The sequence below is a fragment of the Eucyclogobius newberryi genome, unplaced genomic scaffold, assembly GCF_026437365.1.
Source record: "Eucyclogobius newberryi isolate DKJ021-1_F unplaced genomic scaffold, fEucNew1.0.hap1 SCAF_1, whole genome shotgun sequence".
NCBI classification, from domain to species: domain Eukaryota; kingdom Metazoa; phylum Chordata; class Actinopteri; order Gobiiformes; family Gobiidae; genus Eucyclogobius; species Eucyclogobius newberryi.
Genome location: NW_027315723.1, coordinates 36,904,137 through 36,926,425, shown reverse-complemented (window position 1 = coordinate 36,926,425; position 22,289 = coordinate 36,904,137). Strand labels below are relative to the sequence as shown.

General features: G+C 39.8%; 2 protein-coding genes across 2 annotated transcripts in view; one reads left to right on the top strand and one right to left on the bottom strand.

The window, feature by feature from the left end:
• The first annotated feature begins 317 nt into the window (after positions 1 to 317).
• esr2a (estrogen receptor 2a) lies at positions 318 to 13,366 on the top strand. Its single transcript, XM_072445280.1, has 8 exons — positions 318 to 770; positions 1,503 to 1,663; positions 2,815 to 2,931; positions 3,580 to 3,888; positions 7,670 to 7,808; positions 8,046 to 8,179; positions 10,993 to 11,176; positions 11,729 to 13,366. The coding sequence occupies exons 1-8, from the start codon at positions 367 to 369 to the stop codon at positions 11,982 to 11,984; spliced, it is 1,704 nt and encodes a 567-aa protein (XP_072301381.1). The 5' UTR covers positions 318 to 366; the 3' UTR covers positions 11,985 to 13,366.
• A 36-nt stretch (positions 13,367 to 13,402) lies between these two features.
• syne2a (spectrin repeat containing, nuclear envelope 2a) overlaps positions 13,403 to 22,289 on the bottom strand; it is a 62,178-nt gene continuing 53,291 nt past the window's right edge. Inside the window, 13 exon segments of the mRNA XM_072449379.1 lie at positions 13,403 to 14,040; positions 14,113 to 14,195; positions 15,231 to 15,419; positions 15,502 to 15,630; positions 16,307 to 16,483; positions 17,111 to 17,313; positions 17,937 to 18,063; positions 18,136 to 18,269; positions 18,910 to 19,180; positions 19,969 to 20,160; positions 20,619 to 20,756; positions 21,191 to 21,373; positions 21,912 to 22,062. Coding sequence (XP_072305480.1) covers positions 13,836 to 14,040; positions 14,113 to 14,195; positions 15,231 to 15,419; positions 15,502 to 15,630; positions 16,307 to 16,483; positions 17,111 to 17,313; positions 17,937 to 18,063; positions 18,136 to 18,269; positions 18,910 to 19,180; positions 19,969 to 20,160; positions 20,619 to 20,756; positions 21,191 to 21,373; positions 21,912 to 22,062 — 2,182 coding nt within the window. The 3' untranslated portion in view covers positions 13,403 to 13,835.

The window sequence follows — 22,289 nt, the reverse complement described above, 5'->3', positions numbered from 1 at the left end:
ATCTCATCCAACACGTTACTATTTCTCAAGTTTGAGACCAGCTTTGAGAAACTGAACTGTCTGAAAAACAAAATAAAGTTAATGTGCCAAAAACAGCCAGATATCACTTTATATTTAGATGTACATCTTTAACTATAGATTGAATTAAAACCACTTACTTTTGCTTCTAAACTAGACACCATCATTATTGTGACCCAAATAAATAATCGTGACATCCCTTTTATAGATAGATATCTTTTTTGCCACTCATTGTCCATAGTAAAAATATTTACTAAGCTGAATCCATTCAAAAAGACTCCAGTGAATGTGACATAGAAAAAGCTATCACCGATGATGTAGTGCTAGTTCTGTTTTGAGACATTTGTAATGGCCTCTGCCTCTCTAGAGAAGGACAAGCCCCTGCTGCAGCTCCAGGAGGTGGACTCTAGCAGGGCAGCCAGCCGTGTCCTCTCCCCCATCATGGGCTCGCCTCCTGCTCTGTCCATCGAAGCCGCCCCGCCCATATGCATCCCCTCCCCGTACACTGAACTGGCCCCCGATTATGCCTCTTTACCCTACTACAGCCCCACCATCTTCAGCTACAACAGCTCAGGACTGCCCGAATGCTCCACGGTGCACCAGACCCTCAGCCCCTCCCTGTTCTGGCCCAGTCACAGACACATGGGGTCCCCCTTACCTGTGCACCGCTCTCAGCCCCGCCCCGCGCCCCACCAGCCCACCCCGAGCCCCTGGGTGGAGATACAGCCCCGGGACAGCGTCTTAATGACATGGTAAGTTTGACAATTCCTTCATATGTTGATCAGACCATTCAATATCATTGTTTTTTTTTCTTCTTTTTTTTTCACAAAGTCACAAGTAATATTTATGAAAGGATAATCATCTGTGTTGACTCAGCAACAGTTGCTGTGTTTAAATGCACACCCAAATCTGATCATCTTATTTCTGGGGTTGTTGAAATATCGTGTTACTTGTTACATTCGACATGAGTAATCTGATTTCTTTTTGATTGTTCACACAGAGGCAGATATAGAAAAAATGCAAAGAACGAATTGAGCAAACACATATAAGAGTCTTCCAAATACAACAGTTACTCTAAAAATCGACTAACTAGATAACTCACTAATGTCCCTTTGATGGTCAGATTTCTCATGTAAACACACTGCAATAATCATTGGGTTATCTAATTATTCTAGTTATCTGATTTTTTTTCGTGGTGGTTGAATTGAGTCAAAACAAAACAGGACACATGTGATTTTGATTTAATTTGAAAAGTATAACATTGTGTTGGTTAGATAAGTGGAAAAGCACATTACAAAATAGTAAGATTACAGCTGTTGAGGGGCGTTCCCGTCTGCAGCGGTCAGTATCTTACAAAAGAAGAAACGGTGATGAACAAACAGCTTAAGAAGGTGCAAATTGTTATAGAAAAATGTAGAAAAACCTCCTTGTAACTGCTACTATTGACTCCATGTGTATTGTCTAACTATTGTTTATGTGAAAAGCAAGAGAAGGCGTTCCCAGGAGAGTGACGAGGGCGTGGTCTCTTCTGGAGGGAAATCGGACCTTCATTTCTGCGCCGTTTGTCACGACTACGCCTCAGGGTACCACTACGGTGTCTGGTCCTGCGAAGGTTGCAAGGCTTTCTTCAAGAGGAGCATCCAAGGTCACAAACGATTAACGAACTGAGCCGCACGTTTAACCACAAAGCTCTTCCTGTTACTCTCAGCCAATCACATTCTGCGTCTGCATCCATTCATATCAAGCACTCTCCCTCCCCTCCATCATTCTGTAGCTACAGCAATAACCCTCTAAGCTTGTCACTATGCCACATTGTAAAGGGTTGTATATGAAGTTATGAATAATAGTTCTAGGAATGATGATTTGACTCTCTTTGCAGCAGCGTAACCATTAATCTTCTCAACCGCTCTGTATTTCTTTGTCAATTCTGTCCTTTATTCTGATTTCCGATTGCTGTTCTGGGCTCTTTAAAAGTGAATCAGACAATTACCAAACAAATTCAAAATATCATATTGTACAATAAGAGTGAGTAAATTATTATTATTATTTAAATGTTTAGGAAGCATTTTCCATTCAATAATTTCTCTGTAATTGAAATGTTTTTTTATGTGATTGGTAGTTGCTTTAAATATTAGGTAAGATCGCTATTGGCTGAAACTTGTTTTATGGCTATGAATGTCAGAACTAAACATGAAATTATCAAAGAGAATGTGAAGAGTTTTTGTGACAGAAACACTAAAAGTCTGTACAATTACCAGTCTGCTCCTCTTCTTCAGATGGATTATTTCCCTCTTTCCTGTTGTAATTATACCATAGACATTTTTGATGCTATTACTTTGTCTAGAATGTTCCACAGTATTGCATTAAATGTAAACGTAAATCTCAACAGAGACTAGCTGGGCCACTCACTGTAAGACTACATGTTTTTCAAGGCAGTAAAATGACTACAATTGAATAAAAGCAAGATAGATAAATTAAATGCCATACTGTGGAACCTGCAGGGCAAAGCCATTTCTCCATGGAAACAAGTAGGTGACAAATCCAACCAGAAAAGTTAAATAGTGCAGCTTCAAACATTCAGGATAATTTTACAATAATAACCACGCTTGGCCTCAATAAAGCATGAATTACCGGTAATCTAGGGAATGGACTATGTAGTTATAAACCTGAATTATCTGAATAAATGTTTTGTTTATTAGGAACTCAGTTTTTGTTCATGCTTTACTAAGGCTATAAAGTATATTTAAGTAAATATAAGGCTATAACGTGTAAGTACTTTGTCATCTTTTGTAATAGGACATAATGACTACATCTGTCCTGCCACCAATCAGTGCACCATTGACAAGAACCGCCGCAAGAGCTGCCAGGCCTGTCGTCTGCGCAAGTGCTACGAAGTCGGCATGACCAAGTGCGGTGTGTATTCATCTATTTAAAGGGAGATTTCTTTACTGTTACATTGTTGCTCATTTGGTTGGATTATATATTATTATTTTATAATAATAATCACCAAAAACAAAACAGAGGACAATTACGTTTTATGTAATTTTTTCTGAAATGTAAAGATCACTATTCACAAGTATACTATATTACTACTCTACCATTCTCTACTATTTAGAGAATGGCAGAGTATTTTTTTTCCAATAACATATTTTTGCATACCTCTTGTTTGATCTTATTTTATATTTGACCACAGTGTTTTATGTGGCCCCATTATTGCTGAAGCACATTCTTAGTTTAACACTGAAAAAAAAATATATATTTTCGGATTTAGCAGATTTGAGTGTTTTTCTACAGATGCCTGTGAATGTCTTACTGTGACTGGAGTTACAGAGATTCAATGGCAGGGCAAGACTTGAACCATTAAACTTCTGATTGGAAGGCAGATAACCTCAAGTTCAAATTTACAGTACTAAAAATAAAAAAGCTACTGTCCCCAGGTATAAACATTCATCTGTAAATCCAAAACAACAGAAGGCAGATGATTACAATAGTTAATTATGTACACACTTTTTATCCTGTTTATTCTTGTTTATTATTCTTGTTTATTCTGCTCCTCCACAGGAATGCGTAAAGAGCGTGGCACCCTCCGCTCCCCTCAGGCGTCGAGGCGTTTGACTCGCTTGTCCTCTCAAAGCCGGAGCACAGGAGGAAAGCTGTTACCTGTAGCTGTCGTACCGTGCCCTGAGCCCCGCACCCCGGCCCTGACCCCGGAGCAGCTGATTGGTCGGATCATGAACGCGGAGCCACCAGAGATCTACCTCATGAAGGACATGAAGAGACCCCTGACCGAAGCGAACGTCATGATGTCCCTCACCAACCTGGCTGACAAAGAGCTGGTGCACATGATCACATGGGCCAAGAAGATCCCAGGTACGGCTCCTAAACATCAGGCTTTTTATTAACCACATGAGAAGATTTTGTTACGCTGCTAAAGAAAAGGTTAAAAATAAAACAATACAGAAAAAACAATTTTATCATTTAAAATGTCTTTTTTAGTTATGGCATGTTTCATTAGACGTCACTGAACTCCTGCTCTGTTTGTCCCTCTGATGAAGGCCATCAGGCTGAAACGCACTGGCGCTCAGTGAGCTCGACTGTGAATGCCACAGTGAATAAAGATCTTTTTATTTTTTAGATAAGTGCCTGGTTTTCTAAATGTTTTATACATCAATGTTACCCTCACCAACGAGCACCTCTTTCACCAGTATTATGAAGTGTTGCTCTTTACGCTTTGTTCTAATTAAAAAGAAAACAAATTTGCTGTGTAATCTTTCAAACAAAGGGGTAAGATGATATTTCTGCAGTTTTATGGTTAATGTTACTGTCCATTCACTTTTTGTGTAATACTTGAACAGTGCTGCCATTGCACATAACGCTCACTGTGTTGGGCATCAAATGCTCTGAGCGGCACCAACCTGACCAGACAGTTTGGATTGAATGACATATCAAGCTATTTCACCCTGGAGAGACAAAGAGACCACGAGAATGGACTGTTTAGCAAGCTTTATTCGTGAGTTATTTGGCGCTCAGACCCCGGCGGAAGACGTTGCAATCATGGGCACTCCACGATCTATTTGAATTAGATGTCTCCCCCCGGAGCCTGGAGACTGGTGGTGGTAGATGTGGAGAGAAGGTAGAGGATGAGGGGAATGCAGAGGAGGAGCTGGGGAGGTGGTGGGTCACAGTACGATTTGAGCGGCCGAGCCATCTGCCTGAGGGCTTAAATGCGACCGCCTGTGCACTGACTGGGAGCAGAGGAGGAGTGACTGAGAGCGTTGATTGAGGCTGAGGAGCAGGTGCGAGGGCCATGGTGCAGACGCCCCCTGACCTTTCACCCTCCTTCTTTGGCCGGGAAAAACTGCATAACCTCTTTGGGATAAGCGCAGAAACCTGGGAGAGTCCATGATGAAGTGAGGGATCTGACTCTCACAGAGGGACAGGCGGGCGCCTGCTTGAGTGCGATGATGGCGCTGGGGAGAGGGGTCCTTCCATGGTGGCCTTGATGTAGATGGGTGGAGTTAGGTCTTCCAGGCTGAATTTACGCAGGCTTCATTTGTGCAGCAGCTGCACTGTTCCTTTTGCAATCAAACAAGTGACCTGCAGTAGGCCTACTCTGTTTTTGGTTCTTTATCAATTCAAAAGGACCTTTGACTCAAGTATCTCTCTCTCCATAGCAAGTTTGAAATGTTTTTCTAAATGCAACAGGAAGTGTCAATAGTTTGCAGCCTCTAGTGTCTTCTCGAGCCTTGATCAGTTCTGCGCGAGAGCAGAAGAAGAGCTTCAGCCCTGGAGCAGGGGCATTTGGGAAAGGGAGTGTCTGCAGTGCCGCGGCGCGCGGCCGAAACTGCCATGTTATTTTTGTGCCGGCCGCACGCGGCAGCTCCTGAAACTGCACCGCTATTTGACCGCGTTTTAGCGCCGTTTTAGACCGCCCCGGGTTAAGGTTAGGGTTAGGGTTAAGGTTAGGGTTAGGGTTAAGGATAGGGTTAGGGTTAAGGTTAAGGTTAGGGTTAGGGTTAAGGTTAAGGTTAAGGTTAGGGTTAGGGTTAAGGTTAAGGTTAAGGTTAAGGTTAAGGTTAAGGTTAAGGTTAAGGTTAAGGTTAAGGTTAAGGTTAAGGTTAGGGTTAGGGTTAAGGTTAAGGTTAAGGTTAAGGTTAAGGTTAAGGTTAAGGTTAAGGTTAAGGTTAAGGTTAGGGTTAGGGTTAAGGTTAAGGTTAAGGTTAAGGTTAAGGTTAGGGTTAAGGTTAAGGTTAAGGTTAAGGTTAAGGTTAAGGTTAAGGTTAGGGTTAGGGTTAAGGTTAAGGTTAAGGTTAAGGTTAAGGTTAGGGTTAGGGTTAGGGTTAGGGTTCGGGTTCGGGTTAGGGTTAGCCATGAGGCTATAAGGGAAATGCCTCGTTCCCTGAAACTGCGCGGCTATTTGACCGCGCTACGGCTCTCTAGCCACGACCTTTGGGAAAATGTCCTTAATACAGAATACAGAAAATATGATTTTTGTTGAAAACTTGGTTGAGGACCCCTCAAGATTGTTAGCTCTTTATTAATTACATTAGAAATTACATTAGCTCTTTATTAATTACATTAAAAATTACATTAGCTCTTTATTAATTACATTAAAAATTACATTAGCTCTTTATTAATTACATTAAAAATTACATTAGCTCTTTATTAATTACATTAGAAAAATAATTTAAAAAGTAGGTTTGGGGCCTGAACAGTTTCACTTTGCTTTTTGTCAAAGTCACTCACAAATACGTTTTGAAGGGAAAAAAAGTTTTGCTGCAGTAATTATAGCAGTAATAATAACATTCAATAGATGATACACTCTATAAACCCAAACAGACAGATGTTGTTACATTAGGACAGTAAGACAGTAACAAGTAGGACAGTAATGAGTGTATTTTGGCACAGATTACATCTGATGCCCTTTCAGGTGCCCTAATCTCGAGGTAGGACAGGAAAAAGACAAAACTACCCTTCTTATTCACCTTATTCCTCTTCCCACTTTTGCTTCTGACAGTCATTGACATGTCCGTATTTTTATTATTTCCCTTGTTTTGACATTTCTAGTTGTGAGTTCTTTTAAGTGGAGGACGAGGGAAAAGTTGATTGATTTTGTAAAATGTTCAATGTTCCAGTGCACCAACAAGTCAACACTGCACTGTTTCTCTGAGCAGCCTGAAAAGGGCTTTTTAGTCTGTGAAGAACTTATTTACTGTGGAGATCGGTAGCCATATGTAAAATAATACAACTGGAAGGAAAGGCCCAGCTAATGGCGTTGCCCGAGGCAACGTCCTTGATAATAATAAAGAATAAAAAATCGGACACAAGCAGGACTCTTAATATTAGCTTGCATTTTTGGTTTGCTCATCAAAAGGAAAGTCGTGTCTTTTAAATATCCTGTGCTGAATCAATGTTTTCACTCTATAAACTACATGGGAAGAAATATAATTTACCGTAAATATTTATAGAGTCTAAATGACTGTCCAACTTCAGAGCCCAAAGCTTTAATGTTTATTCCATTTAACAATGACACAGTGAATTATTATTCTATCTAAATCTTATAATCTGCTCTTGATTGTATTACCATTGTGCCTTGGCAGACATTTTGGCTCAGTCTATTTCCATAATCAAACCTCTTTAAATCATTACGTTTGGACTGGTAGAAAACGAAGAAATGTTTCATGCAAAAATCCAGTGAAGTGAGATCAAATGAGTTCACAAATTCACAAAGAGAGACTCTTTGCTACAGTTGTTATTGCCTGAATGGATACTGATGAATGCTGGCATTGAAACTTGAGATAAGCAAAAAGCTTGTAGTGTAACATTATTATCATTATGTCATCTTGCTATTTTCATGAAGCCATTTTAGTTCAAGCTGCGACTCAAACAATGAGCGACGACACAACAGTTTTACTGCACACCAGTGTTAGGTTCCTTTGCTCTAAGAAAATAATGGTGCCAGGATTATTTGAAAAAATATAATATGCAATATCAATGTAGATTAGTCTGACAAGGATTAGCACCCAAATGTCACTGTACAATAATCACACACATGTATGTGTTATTGTCACCAGCCTCACAGCTTTGTATAAAGTCCTTGATGAGCTTTCAGAGAGATCAGTTTTGAATGGACCTGTCTTGTGGCTTTCAGGCTTTGTGGACCTGAGCCTGGTGGACCAGGTGCACCTGCTGGAGTGCTGCTGGCTGGAGGTGCTGATGATCGGCCTGATGTGGAGGTCAGTGGAGCATCCAGGGAAACTCATCTTCTCCCCCGACCTCAGCCTCAGCAGGTAAACATCTACCTTGGGTTTTGTTTACTTTGGATCACGTGTTTTTTTAAATTATTCAGCTAGTTCACTAATCAAGCAAATTACTTGTTGTAGTCGAGTACTAAGTACTCTATTGTGGCACTTGTCCAAAGTACTCAAATCATTATAGATACGATATATTCTGAAGTAGTATAAACTAATATTGATATGTCTTTTCAAACACTTGGCCTGATGAGAGATGCCCCTGTCGTCCCACAGAGAGGAGGGCAGCTGTGTGCAGGGCTTTGTGGAGATCTTTGATATGCTGTTGGCCGCCACGTCCCGAGTGAGAGAGCTGAAGCTGCAGAGGGAGGAGTACGTCTGCCTCAAAGCCATGATCCTGCTCAACTCCAGTGAGTCAAGTGTTGGAACTATCAGAGCAAAGAAGCTGTAATATGTACTGAATAATGTACATTTAGTTTGAGTTTAAATACTGTACTCCAAAAAATACTAGTGTCTTACCATTGATTACATACAGTGGACTGCCCATCAAACACACAGGGCTGGAGAGTTAGCAGTTCTATTCCATCTCCAGCCCGTGCGTTTGTTGTTGTGTCCTTGGGCAAGACGACACAGTATTAACCTAAGCCATTATATATATATATGAAGATGGGAGTCAAATGAGGACAAACACAGCAACATCTACAAACAGTTAACTTTTTTTTTACAGGCTACACACATCATGCAATAGACTTGGGAGATACAGTATTAGGAAAAATGTATAATATCGCAACTGTTGTTTTGGAGATGTACAAAATCATTTATAATTAAACCTGACCTCAAAAATAGAGGGAAAAGTGTTATTCAAATAAGTGATTTTTCTGCCCATGTTTTGTGCTTTGCTTGAACCTTAACCATTTACATTTACACACATTTCTGGTGCATTGTTTTGTTCATCGTGCAATTAATTCTGCCATTTTATTATTGAAACGATTTACATTAACGTATTTTGTGATATTATAGAAATTCTCATGAAGCCTCCAGTCGTTGGAGAGGACACAGGAAGGAACATGAACTTAGTAAACTCGACATTGGGAGTACTTCTGCCTGTATTTCTCACAGCTAATGTGCTACATGGAGCCAATGATAGAGAGAGTGTGGGAGATAGAGAGGTCTGTGGGGGAGAGCTGAGGACTATACACAGTGTTCCCATTAGGCTTTCTTTGGTAACTTATTTGGCACTGGCCCCTTTGACAACACTCGCGAGAAGATGCACCAAGACACCAATTTAAGTCCATCCACGCTGCTTTTGTGAGCTCTAATTTCCCTCACAAGTACACACAGAGGGGAGGGCACAGAAATTAGGTGGAAGTGAGTTATACTGGTGTAGGTTTAGTGAGGTCTGCTTTTACTTTTATATAGGGCTGGGAAATGTAGTGTGGTCAATCTGCTTTTCGGATGAAAGTGCCATATCGTGAATCACTAGTTTTCTTTTGAATGAGAAAGACATTTGTTGGCAGTACTTTATAAATCTGATGTTATGTCTAGGCAGCTACTCAAAAAAATACTATTCTTTAATACTTGAATGATAATTTCCCCAAATATCATTTTACTCTTGAGTCATTTCTTCAATCACTACTTTGAACTTCCACTTGAGTGATATATATCCGTACTCAGACTTAAGTAAACTTTTGGCTACTTTACACAACTCTGGTCATACCCAAATCTTCTTTTTGTGCTTTGTGAGCTACTTTGTTCTTGTCATATTATCCTTTTTGTCCTATTTTGAAATAATAAGGTTTTTATTTCAGTACTTTTCCTTGTGCACATGATCTTTTTAATGGTTTCAAAATGATCATGGTTTTTATTTCTTCTGCCTATATTTGATATTTGCTTGGATTGTTTTACTTTTCATGTATATCATTTGCGAATGCTGTAGTTTTTAGTGAAATACTTGAATATAATGAACCAGTTATTACATTGAACATTGTCACACTCTTCACCCCGTCACTCTCTCATTCACATTCATACGCCAAAAGCAAAGCCTTGAATTGCCCAATGACACATTGCTAGTATTAGGGATTACATCACCAACCTTGTCTCAAACCTTGTTGACCCTCTGTTTTTTAAGTACAGTATTTTCTCTTGTCGTATAGAAATGGTTGAAAAAGTATTTGCAGTTCTCTCTGCTAAGTGATCTGTTCATACCTAATGCCGGTTGCTTGTTTACTTGGAGTTTATGGGGCTTTTACACTTTACAACACTAAATGTGCTGGAGACGGTCGCTCTCTAATAGCTCCTGACACTGGTTTTCTGTGAATACAAAATTGGTGGCAAAAATCCAAATGTTCTGGTTGTATTTGTTTTTCCACTAAATTTGACATGTACTTGAAATACTAATAGGGCTGCACTCGACGGGAAAAGCTGCACGTGTTTGAACTCCATTAAAACATTTAGTTAGAAAATGTGATCACGCCACGTCATACTGTCTGATTGATTGATTGATTGATTGATTGATTGATTGATTGATTTCTGATACAACTGTACTCATTGAATTAAAGAGCTAAGCCTCCAAAATAAATAAAGCATTCATTTTCCATAATTTATGTAGCACCCAGAACTACCGGTAATCACTTGCCATAGTTCTCAATAATGAATGCATAAAATACACAGAAAACAAAGATTGTAAATATTATATATTTATATTAAACAATTTTGTGATTCAATTAGTGATTTTGGGTTCTGTTTAAAGTGCAGATCTTAAACACATTGATTTGCATTTGACAAGACTGAAATATGAACTGCTAAATTACTACTAAAAACCACTAAAAGACCACTTCACAGCTTGAGACATTTAAACTACAGCGTTAGCAGGTTTCATACATAATACAATTGAATAATGAGAGGAAATTATGCTATCACCATATTTTCTGGACTATAAGTCGCACCAGCCAAAAAATGCATAATAGAGAAAAAACATATTTAAGTTGCACTGTAGTGTGAAATGCGGTTGCAAGTGTGAAAATAACAAATAATATCACATATAAGTTGCTCCGGAGTGTAAGTATATATTTATAAGTATAAGTTGCACCCCGGCCAAACATATGAAAAAAGGGTGCAACTGATAGTCCGGCAAATACAGTATGTGATGTATAATAACATCTATCTATGGATCTTGCTATGATTGATTTGAGCGTGTTAAAGTGGCCCCTCCCTGTGTGTGCAGACATGTGCCTGAGCTCTTCAGATGCCAGTGAGGAGGTGCAGTCCCGCTCTAAGCTCCTGTGTCTGATGGACGCGGTGACGGACGCTCTGGTGTGGGCCATCGCTAAGACCGGCCTCAGCTTCAGACAGCAGTACACCCGACTGGCCCACCTGCTCATGCTGCTGTCTCATATACGACACGCCAGGTACACAAGGCTGTGATTCGACTTTACCAGGTCTCTTAAAGAAATAAGACATTCATTTTGAGCCTGGATATTTCTCAAGACTGAATTAATAGAATATACAAACTACCGGTAGATGGAATTTCCCTATTGTGGGACGAATAAAGGTTATCTTATCTTAGATGACGGATAATATGACTTTTCTATCTTAGGTTTGTGAACCTTTTGCTGTACTTAGGGTTGTACTTAGGGTTCTTAATATTATACATATTTTTGTTCACTAGACTTGTACAACTAACATAATTTATGTTAAGAAGCTCATTGTGCCATTGTGAAATCATATTTAGCTCAAAATGATTTGCCTACACTTGCAAATCAATTATTTTACCTATTTAATACACCCTAATAATGACTGCAGTAATTATGTTTACATAATTACTGCATAAAGAGTGTTTGCACAGATCCAGAACCTGTTTTCTTTTATATATTCAGATTTGTGCTGCACAGTGATTGTTTTCATGCCCGGGGTGACAGAACACAGCTCTTATAAACAGCTCATGTCTTTCCGTTCTGCAGTAACAAAGGCATGGACCACCTCCACGGCATGAAGATGAAGAACATGGTGCCTCTTTATGACCTGCTGCTGGAGATGCTGGACGCCCACATCATGCGCAATTCACGCCCGCCCCACTGCCCCTCACAGCAGGAGCCCAGTGATCCCACGGTGACTCAGGAGAGACCACTCAGCCCCCTCAGTGGTCCGTCTAACACTTGGACTCCCAGTGAGGACGGGAATCAGTCAGAAACTATCAGAACACCTCAGTCATTTTAGAAAAGTTAAATATTTGGAAACGACCGTAAGCTTAGTGGTAGTGTTTTGATGTTGTAACTACAGACAAACCAAACCTGTGTAGTTGCCTTAGCACCACAAGGCCTAAGCAGTTGTAGTACTTGACATCCATTTTGTTTAGTTGCACCTCTTCTTTCACAGAAAAAAATGAGTCACAGTAAAATGCCTTATACAGCTAGTTTTTTTTTCTTTCTGCCTGGCTCGTGGCGGAACACACTTAACTTTTGTAATCAAAAATCTCAGTTTCAATTGGTACTAAAATGATGAAATTAGAATTGTTTTTATGAACAAAAAGTGAAAGGAATGAAACTTTTAGTGCCAAGATGTTTAGAATTGTGCACCAGCAGCTCGTATACCAGCTGATATGATACACATTTTTGTTAGTTTTTTGTAACTAATGAGATTTTTAACGATAACGGAAACTTTTGTACATTAAGTTGACCAGTAGAGGGTGCTAATGATAACCCCCTGCTGACAGCCAAAGTGCCCTTCATTAACCACCACTTTAAAATCTCTTGCCTTTTGTTTGTATCTTTTATTGTTCGAATGACAAAGTTGCACTCATAATTAGCTTGAACAAAAATGTTTTTGTATGAAAGTATTTGCCATTTTTCTGCAGCTTTGACAATCAGTATGGCTTGCTCTAAACTATGTACTTGTAACACGTCCCATCTTAATCCCATGCACCATATCACTTCTATCGCCCTCTCAGTGCTCTGTTAGGCCTACAGTGCTGTGCAAAAGTGGTCATGAGGTTAGACTAATGTTCATTTTTATTTCAATTCTTCTAAGTTCGTAGTTAATCAAAGCATTTACCCCTAAACTAGAACAATTCAGTTTATGTTTGAATGTTTAGACCAGGGCTATTCAACATCATCACGCCACTACTGTAACAACAAAGTATCCCCAACACTGTTTTAATAAATTGACTTAATATAATAAGATCATTTCTGATAAGAGTAGATCTTTGTGAGAAATAGTAACATGCAAAATGATTTACCGAGATTGCTTTGAAAAATTGCTCATCCAGTACTGAATGAAGGACTGAACCAAACCAGTAAAAATAATTATTTTTATTTTTTGGAAGTTTGGTTGTGAGCTGGATGAAATCGCTTGGATGTTGCCCCTGGGTCTTATGTTGAATACCCCTGGTTTAGACTATTGATATATATCTGTTCTGTCCATATTATGTTAGTTTTAGACACTTTTACACAGTATTGTAAGCCATGTACTTTGTAATTTGTAATGACTGTAAATACTGTAACTGTGACTGGTTTTATAACATGTTCCCTTTGACTTCAGTGGATGAAACGGCTTTACATCCCATCATCTCGGTGCCTATTAATACAGTCAATTAAACCGTGCGACGACTCTTTTTGTTTTAGGAGCACAAAAAAAGCTCAGATTCAGTGTTTATTAGCAAAACATTGGGTGCACACATCCGATATAAATACAAATTATATTAACACATTTTAAACAATTTCTACAGCGTCATGGAGAAGTAATCCAGATATTTAAAAAGGGACAAAATAATATAACTTTTAAATATATTTAAATTAACCAGCGTTCCGAATACAAAAACATACTAATAACAAATATGCAAACTTTTTGAGCAGTTTTTGAGATGTTAAAAGAATTTGATACATTTCTATAGATATTTTGGTCTCAATTTCAAATTTTAAAATCCTGCCATTATGTTTTAAACTGTATTTGATCATAAGTCAGTAAGGACAGCTGGTGCCAGTGTAAACCCTGCGTGCTCAGTCCAATTTGAACTACTTTCCTTGCCTCACAAATCAAGGTGTTTTACGTGTATTTGAATAAAGTGCAGCACTATGTAGGCGGGGGCCCGTTGGTGTAATGGAGCATGGGGTAGAAGGAGCGGGCGAAGTTGTTGACCACCGTGCAGCTGTGCTCGGGGTGGGACATGGGCACGAGGCAGGGCAGCAGGAGCAGCAGCAGCAGGAGCAGGTGCAGGGGGAAGATTGCGCGGAGGAGGCGCCGGAAGAACGAGCGCGGAGCTGGGTCTCTGCTCTCTCTGGGAAACAAAATGAAGAGTTAGTATTCGAAAAGAGTGCGGGGAAGAAAAGTCATTTGAAAATTCATCTACCGTGAATTTGAAGATTTTTTCTTTGACTCGGAAGGCAAGCTGGAGGCTTTTTGGTCTTGTTCATCAGATGTAGGTTCATTTTCCTATAATGGAATAAAGGAAGGTTAAATTAAGTCCACTGGATTTTTTTTTTTTTAAAGTGAATACATTTGACACTCATCTAAGTAACTTCTTTAGTTCAGTTTTAGCAGTTATAGTTATAGCAATAGTAAACTCATGCAGTTAATCATCGAAAATGTATTAATGCATTAATAATAAATTGACACTGATTAATCGTGCGGTCTGTTAAAACCGAATGTTCTTTAAGGTTATGCAGGAGGTTTTATTTGAATAAAGGAGGAACAGGAGCAGCGCTGATGTAATGCGAATAAAGGTACACATAAAATCCATCTTCCTCACATGGACGAGCACAGATCATTGGCCAGAACAAACCAAAGTCGGTACGGAGATATAGACTTAAATTAGGGCTTTTAAATAGGGTTGTTTATTTCAATTTGTGAAATAATTAAAAACTACTCAGACAATTCAACTAAAGAACGTTTTATGTTACGCTTTATATTCGAATGACATTAACATAAGCGCACTGTGCAATTAATTGAGATGGATTATATATATTTATTTATTTTAATAATGGACATAACCAGATGCAATGTTTTAAGTGTTATAGCAGAATATGCTAATTTTCAACACCTGTCCATAGGGCCAATTTAGAGTGGCCAATTTTTACCTAAAACACATGCATGCATTTAAATTTGATTAATCTGATTCATGTTTTTAATCGATTGAAAGCACTAAATAGAATAAACAATATTATGTGACAATATACATTATAAAAAATAAGTACTTGAAATAGTAATTTACAAATGTATAAGTTCCACCATCTTAAATTTGTCATAAAAAGCCCCAATTGAATAAATAAGGTAGTGAATAGTTGTCTAACACTGTCTACAAGAGTCAGCTTCAATACGCTGTAGAAGTTACAGTGACCTCAATAACCTTTTCACAGTGACAGCTAAGATTTTAAGAAAATATCTAAAATTTTAAACTGATCCCCCTGCTTTCCAAACGACATTTCTAAGGATGCCATTCTCAGGGTCGAAAGATGAACCCTTTCTCACCAGTCTGCGGTGCACGGCCCGGAGGTCGTAGGTCAGCTCCTTCAGCAGGATCCTCATCTTGCTGCCGGTCACGTGCAGCTTCTCCTGGGCCTCGTCGCTGTCGTCCGTGTGCTCCGGCTGCAGCTGGCTCCACAGGGCAAGGAGCGCCGCCTGCTGCTTCTGTCTGCGCACCAGCTCCTCGCGCACCTCCTGAGATAATAACATAAACTGTGAGGAGACACGAGCCCGAGCTGGGACAGAGGGGCCGGGGGACGGGGGACGGGGGACTTACTGTGAGCGTGTCGGAGTGTTGTTTTAGAGCTTTGAGCGACGTCTCCGGGTCGTGTATGTCGACTGAGTAGCGTTGGCTCTCTGCATGGGCCAGCCACAGCAGCAACGAGTGAAGGGCTTTGTGGAACTCCTGTCATTTTAAAATCATGTTATTATTAATGGAGAGTGGTGGAAGAAGATATTACTTTATCGCTTTATAATACGTACAACTTTCAAAAGATCTAGTAAAAGAAAATTGACTGATGTTGATTAAGAACTGAGTTGATTTCTTTGGTGAGTAACAGCAGCAATTACAGTCAATTTCTCAAGTGAATTTGATGTTTTTATTTTTGTGCAGTGGGTTATGAGGTCGCCCACCAACCGGAGGCTCGCTGGTTCCAACTACACCAGAGAACATGCAGCCTCATAGCCCACTCTTGGATTGGTGACAAATTTTGTGACAAATAATGTGACAAAATGTGCATCTGATGTAAAGAACATACCAAATCTATGTGAGGAACCAGTCTTAGAGGTAAAAGATACAATCTGAGGCCTCCTTGAATTCATTACAACTACACCTAGAGCTCTACACATAACACGACATACAAATACAACTGGTTCTGAGAGAAAGTTAGGAACTGCTCACTGAACAACATAAAAATCACAACTTTTTTGAGACAAACCTAATCAGATAAGTGGTGCAAATTTTCTCCATGGATTAAATTAAGATCAAATCTGAGGAGGACATTTATGCGTCCTCATGCGGGATGTGAAGCTGCATTAATATTGGATCTAGACTGTAATTTGTAAATGAGTTGAAGTCTTACCTGGCAGCGCAGTAGTGTTTTTCTGAGCGAAGTGTCCCAGTTCTGGAGGTCAGTGCAGGCTTTGCTCCACTTGTGGTTGACCAAAGCCAGTTTCTGCTGAAGATCCGGATCGCCACGTAGTTTTAAGTTCAACGAGAGCATGGTGGACTTGTGATGGGCAAAAATCTTCTGCATCTCCTAAAGTTACAAAACAGATATTAGCTTGAAATCTACTGTTTAACATGTTTACACCAATGATGCACTGTGCCATCTGAATAAATCATGCTTCTAGGGCTGAACTAAAGCCACTGCTATAGACCACAAGTCTATATTGTTTTAAAAGTGGATATATTATGCATTCTTGTGGCTTTATTGGCTTTCAAACATGCTTTTAGTCACCCTATGCTGTTTATAATGGTTTAAAACTTCAAAAAATAAATAAAATTAAGCCCTTATACAACACGAATGCTCTGCCAACAGAGGAATGTGTTTGGTGATGGTTAATGGACTCAAAAACTTTGCAGGGGAAATCAACAATCCGGGTAAAATGGAGGAATAATGAAGCATGGATGAAGAAAAATACAACTCCTGGTGTGTTTTTGATGAGGGGACAATGTTTAACTACTTTGAAGATACAGTATGTGTACCTTGAAGTTAATAATGATACCACCATAACTATAATCATACCAGACCCTTATACATGGGTTTGGAGTGTTAGTTAATAATTAAAAATATCTATTAAATGGTAAAAAGTCCATGAAATATCACTAATAAGCAGGAAGGTGAAGCCCATGGACAGTCTGTACATATCCCTGTGTCCTGTACCTTCAGCTGTGTGGCCTGGCTGCTCATCTCCTCCACAGAGCTGCTGGGTGGATCAGACTGTAAAACGTGTTGAAGCTGTGGAGCCACAGCGTCCAACCAGGAGCTGATCTGATCCAGGCCCCCGGACAGCTGCTCCTCCTCTGGGTCGCTCCGGAGGTCGGACTGGGACTGGGCCTGCAGCAGCTCCCAGCGCTCGATCACTCCTGAAGCACAGACATCAGCAACTTCACAAACGGCAGTGAGTCACAACTGTGGAGAGGCGCTCACTGTAACAAGTTGTGACACTCAAAAGCACACGTTGTTACTGACAACGTGTGCTTTTGAGTGTTTGAGTGTTTTCTGTGGAACATTCTAGTTAAAGAAATGACATCTCCATGGTGAGAAAAAGCAGAAAACTTATAGAGCATGTGATGAAGGTGACGTGTGGCAGTTGGTCGCAGTAGTTGTAGTAGGAAGTTTGAGTTATAAATATATAATGAATTAAATAAATATTCAATTTAGAAAACTACATAAATAAATGAATAAGTAATAATAATAATAATAATAATAACAATAACAATAACAATAATACTAATAATAATAATAATAATAATAATAATAATTTGGATAAGATTTGGATAATTTATGTTTTTTTTCAACTGAACTTTATTACATTTTTTACGTAACATCTGTGTCAAGGAACAGTTAATACCAATGACTTCTCAGAATAATTTGAACTAAAACTTCAAAGTAATCTCACGTCTATGTCTGTCAAGAGCAGGCCCAAACGTCTTAATTAATAACTGCTGGAGAACTGGATTTGTTAGTCGGCTGCTCGTCCTCTCACCTGATTGTCTGCCCGAAACGTTCAGTCCAACCAGTCCGAACTCATCCGGCGCGTCCTCGTCATCCAGTATCAACGAGACCCGCTTAAAATCTTCAATGCTGCCGCTGCACTGGGACATCAGGTGCAACTGCGTGGAAATGGAAAGTCAATACACAGTGACAGAGTGAAATATTATTGTTTATTGGCAGAGTGGACTTACATAGTTGCCTTGCTTCAAAGGTGTGCTGGAGAGAGTGGGCGGAGCTCCATCGTGGACATTGGATTCCAGATCGAGACGTTCTGGAGCGTCTGGAGTCCGCCATCTTGGAGAATCGCACACCGACCGACTGGACACTAGGAATTAAATAAGAATCAAATTACTTTCAGTACTCAAAGTAAATATGTTTTTATGGAGCTCACTAATTTTGCTTTCATTTGTAATATACCAAATCCTAAAATAATGTCCTACCCACAATGTAAAACAAGAACGCAACAAGAACAGATTCTTTCCCTCGGCCGATGGACTCATGAACACTTCCTAACACCTGTCACTTTAACTATCATTTAACCATCATTTAATCCATTACTCACTGCACTGTTCACTTTCTGTACTACATCTGTAAATTCAACTATACATTTTGTGTATATAGAAAGCCTATTTTTAATTATTTTTTATCCTATAGCAGATTTGAATTGTGTTTCTTTTTGATATTTGTATCGTTGTTCATTGTTTTATGTTGCACCGTATCACCAAAGCAAGTTCCTATGTTTGTGAATTTTGTTCATTAGCAATGGCAATAAACCTTTTCTCACGAAGTTAAGAAATAATACGAATATGCATCTTTATACAACTCTTTCATTTATCACCTTCTCTTTATGCGAATCAGCAATTCATTGTTACTGAACCCAGCCCGAGGAACTACTACCACCAACCAACTAACAAACACAATCCCCTCAGTCCGAGCTGGTTTTATTGTGAAAAGAACAAACTTACCAGCGCTAAAATACGCCCCTTCATCGTCCAGGTCGTCGTCCTCCTCATGCGACGACGACCCTCCCACGTCCCCGGTGTGGTCCCACTCCAGGGGCAGAGAGTCCACACTGACAGGAGTCTCCCGGCCCGAGCGGGACAGGGGCGTGGCCAGCAGGTGAGTGGGCGTGGCCGAAGGGCTGCTAAGGCTCCGCCCCAACCACGGCCGGCCAATCAGCTCCAGACTGGACTCCAAGGAGAAGCTGGTGATGGGAGATTCAGGCTCCACTGGGACCTGAGGCCGAGGAGGAGGACAGTGAGTGGTACTGTTCACACGCTGAGGTGGAATTGTGTACTTTTACTTTTGTACTTTGTTGCTTTTCGCTACTGCTCATGCTATCACCTGCATCAGTGTATGCAGGTGATAGAAGCAAGGGGAGGAAAGTGTCTTGCCCAAGGAAACAGGAAATAATCAAATAAGAAGTCTCATGTTTTATGTTTTGGGTTATTTTTTAGTTGTAGTAATTTCTTTGCTGATCCCACCCACAGGTCAACGTAGCCGAGCATTGTAATAATCGTGGTTTGAGGCAGAAATGCTCAGAATGAGTCTGGGGATGATTTATGGACTTAAAGACGTGCAGAAGATCCTCGAAGCCACGTCACAAATCGAGATAATGTCAAACAAATTCAGAATGGAGAGTTTTTGATACTCGGAGGGGAGATGACTTTCTAACCGGGACTCATCAAACTAGCGTGAATGAAGCTAAATGTAACTCCAGGTTTGTTTATGATGAAGGAACAATGTTTGAACATGTTTAAAAGCTCAAAACAGTAAATTTAGCATAATATGTGTCCTTTAAAGGCTTTGATTGTATTGGATCTTTTAATGTATCATCCAGCTTGTTCCATAAACTATGAAAACACAACAGCTTTCAACCATTTATCTCAGAAATTGTGTAAGATATTGGATTAAATTGTCATAACCCTTTTCAAGATGAATTCATAGGCAAGGTGGCTGAAGGTGGCTGAAGTGTATTGCCCAAGGACACGGCGATAATGTCTCAGGTATTGTCTCTCTCTTACCGGGGGCTGGCTGAGTCTGTGGTGGAAGCGCACTAATCTGCCGAACACCTCCTGACAGTACGAGTGCAGCAGCTCCAGCTCCTCCTCGATGAGTGCCGCGTCCTCCGGAGCGCTGCGCTGGATCAGGCCCTCCCCAAACACGATCAGTCCGTCGATACGCTCCGTGTTCAGCCTGATCTCTCTCTGGAAACTCTAAAGACAAAACAAACACCGGAGGATGTTGGAGAGTTCTGCGTTCCGAACTGTAAAAGTATTAGTAATTGCTGCAAGATGTGTGCGGGCAGGGAACATAATCCAAACTGACGCAAAATCATTTAACAGCTTGTTTGAGGTATTTAAAACATGTTTCAGCAAAGAAATACCTCAGCACTATTTCAGATCTAATAAAAACAGGTTGGCCATAAAAATGTACAAGATCCAGGAAAGAAAACGATGTGATATGAAATTAAGCTACTTTTCCATGCTCAAATGGTTTAAAAATATCAATATAATCACTGATAAAACCTATATTTTCAACTACACCAATTGAAAAAAACATTGATTTGTTTTTTTATTCCATGTTGGATGTTATTATTTCATACAAATTCACACTTTTTTCACACAAATCTTATTAGAGCAAGTGTATGAATAATCTTGTGTTTGTGTCTTACATTGAGCTGCTGTATTTTGTGATGGACGTCGCTCTCAGAGAAGTGTTCCACGTTGGTAAGCTGCAGGTCCAGTTCAGTCAGCCACAACAGCATGTTCTCTCTGGTGCTCTCAAACTCCTCCCTCTGACTGGTGAAATACTACAAAAGACACATTTTCAACATATTCAATTAGTATCATTACATATCTATTACTGTTTGAAGACCACAGGACATTTAACAAATCATGTAGTTCTCTGTTACATTACATTCTCATACATTACATTATCTTAACTGTACAGGAGAGGAAATAAACACTTTACTTACATTTTTATGCAATTATTTTGTGTGTAAAAAGAAAAACAAAAAATTTAACTATAAACTAATGAATAAATAAACTAATGTGTCCTTTATTTAGCACTAATTTTCAAGGCCTTTTGAGTAATTTCTTTGAGTAAAGCCACACTACAAACTTTAATTTAATGCACATAATCTAATTTCACACAAAATGTCACTTGCGTCTCGTAAACTCTTTATCACGAACAACATAACCCAACCACACAACTGAGTTAGTGAGTGCATCGGGTGAGTTTTACCTTGAGTCTGCGTACGATGGCGCCCACTCTGCGGTGCAGGACGTCCCAGCGCTTGTTCCCCTGGTGGACCATGGCCTGGAGCTGGCTGGCCCGGTCGGTGCGGTGCTCCCGGGCCAGGCGCCGGTACTGGTTGTTGACTATCTCCAGCTGTGTCAACCGCTCATTGACCTGCCTCTGAAAACTCTGCACAAAGACAAGAAAAGGTGAGGATTTTGGTTATAGGTGTACAGCGCAGGCTTCTAATAATGCCGCCCCTGAAAATGAATTGTAATGTAAAGTCACTATATATAGAAATAGTAATAGTAAAAAGTAGAGACTATGCTAAAATAAGACAAAATAAGGACTCCAGAAAAGTTACATTGTGCACCTTTAAAATTCATACCGTATTTTCTGGACTATAAGTCGCACCTTTTTTCATAGTTTTGAGCGGGGTGCGACTTATGCTTATATACATACTTATATACATACTTACATACTTATACTCTGGAGCGACTTATATGTGATATTATTTGTTATTTTCACCCTTGCAACCGCATTTCATACTCCGGTGCGACTTATATGTTTTTTTCTTCTCTATTATGCATTTTTTGGCTGGTGCGACTTATACTCCGGTGCCACTTATAATACGGTAATAATTTTCCTGGTTTTAGACAGTCTGGTTTGAATATTTTCTGCACCAGATTAATAAAAACACTTTCCGCTCAATATATTTCAAACTGACCTCGAACTTCTTGAGCTCCTCCTTGGCCACAGTGTACTGGACGTCTCCCGTGTTGGGGTTGGCAGCGGTTCTCTCAGCCAGCTTCAGCCAGTCTTCAAAACGCGAGTAGTCGTCAAGAAACTTGCACCACAGTCTCCATGTTTCCTCAATCCTAGAAATACACAACACAAATATTCATCTCTACATTTTGCATCATTTTCCCCTCATAATAACAGAAAGAAGACATATTCTGCTATTGCATTTCTTGGAATGCCATTAATTATAATCTGTACCAGTGCCAAGCCGGGACAAATGGAATATTGATTGAAAGAGGGTTTGGGTTTGTTTGAAATAACCCGACAAGCAGCTGGGTATAACAAAATAAGATAAGATAAGCTA

Bases quoted from the DNA above. Each gene is read 5' to 3' on its own strand.
- esr2a (XM_072445280.1), top strand. From the start codon at position 367: ATGGCCTCTGCCTCTCTAGAGAAGGACAAGCCCCTGCTGCAGCTCCAG. The intron at 3,889-7,669 runs GTACGGCTCCTA...TGTGGCTTTCAG, and splicing joins ATGGGCCAAGAAGATCCCAG to GCTTTGTGGACCTGAGCCTG. The intron at 11,177-11,728 runs GTACACAAGGCT...TCCGTTCTGCAG, and splicing joins TCTCATATACGACACGCCAG to TAACAAAGGCATGGACCACC.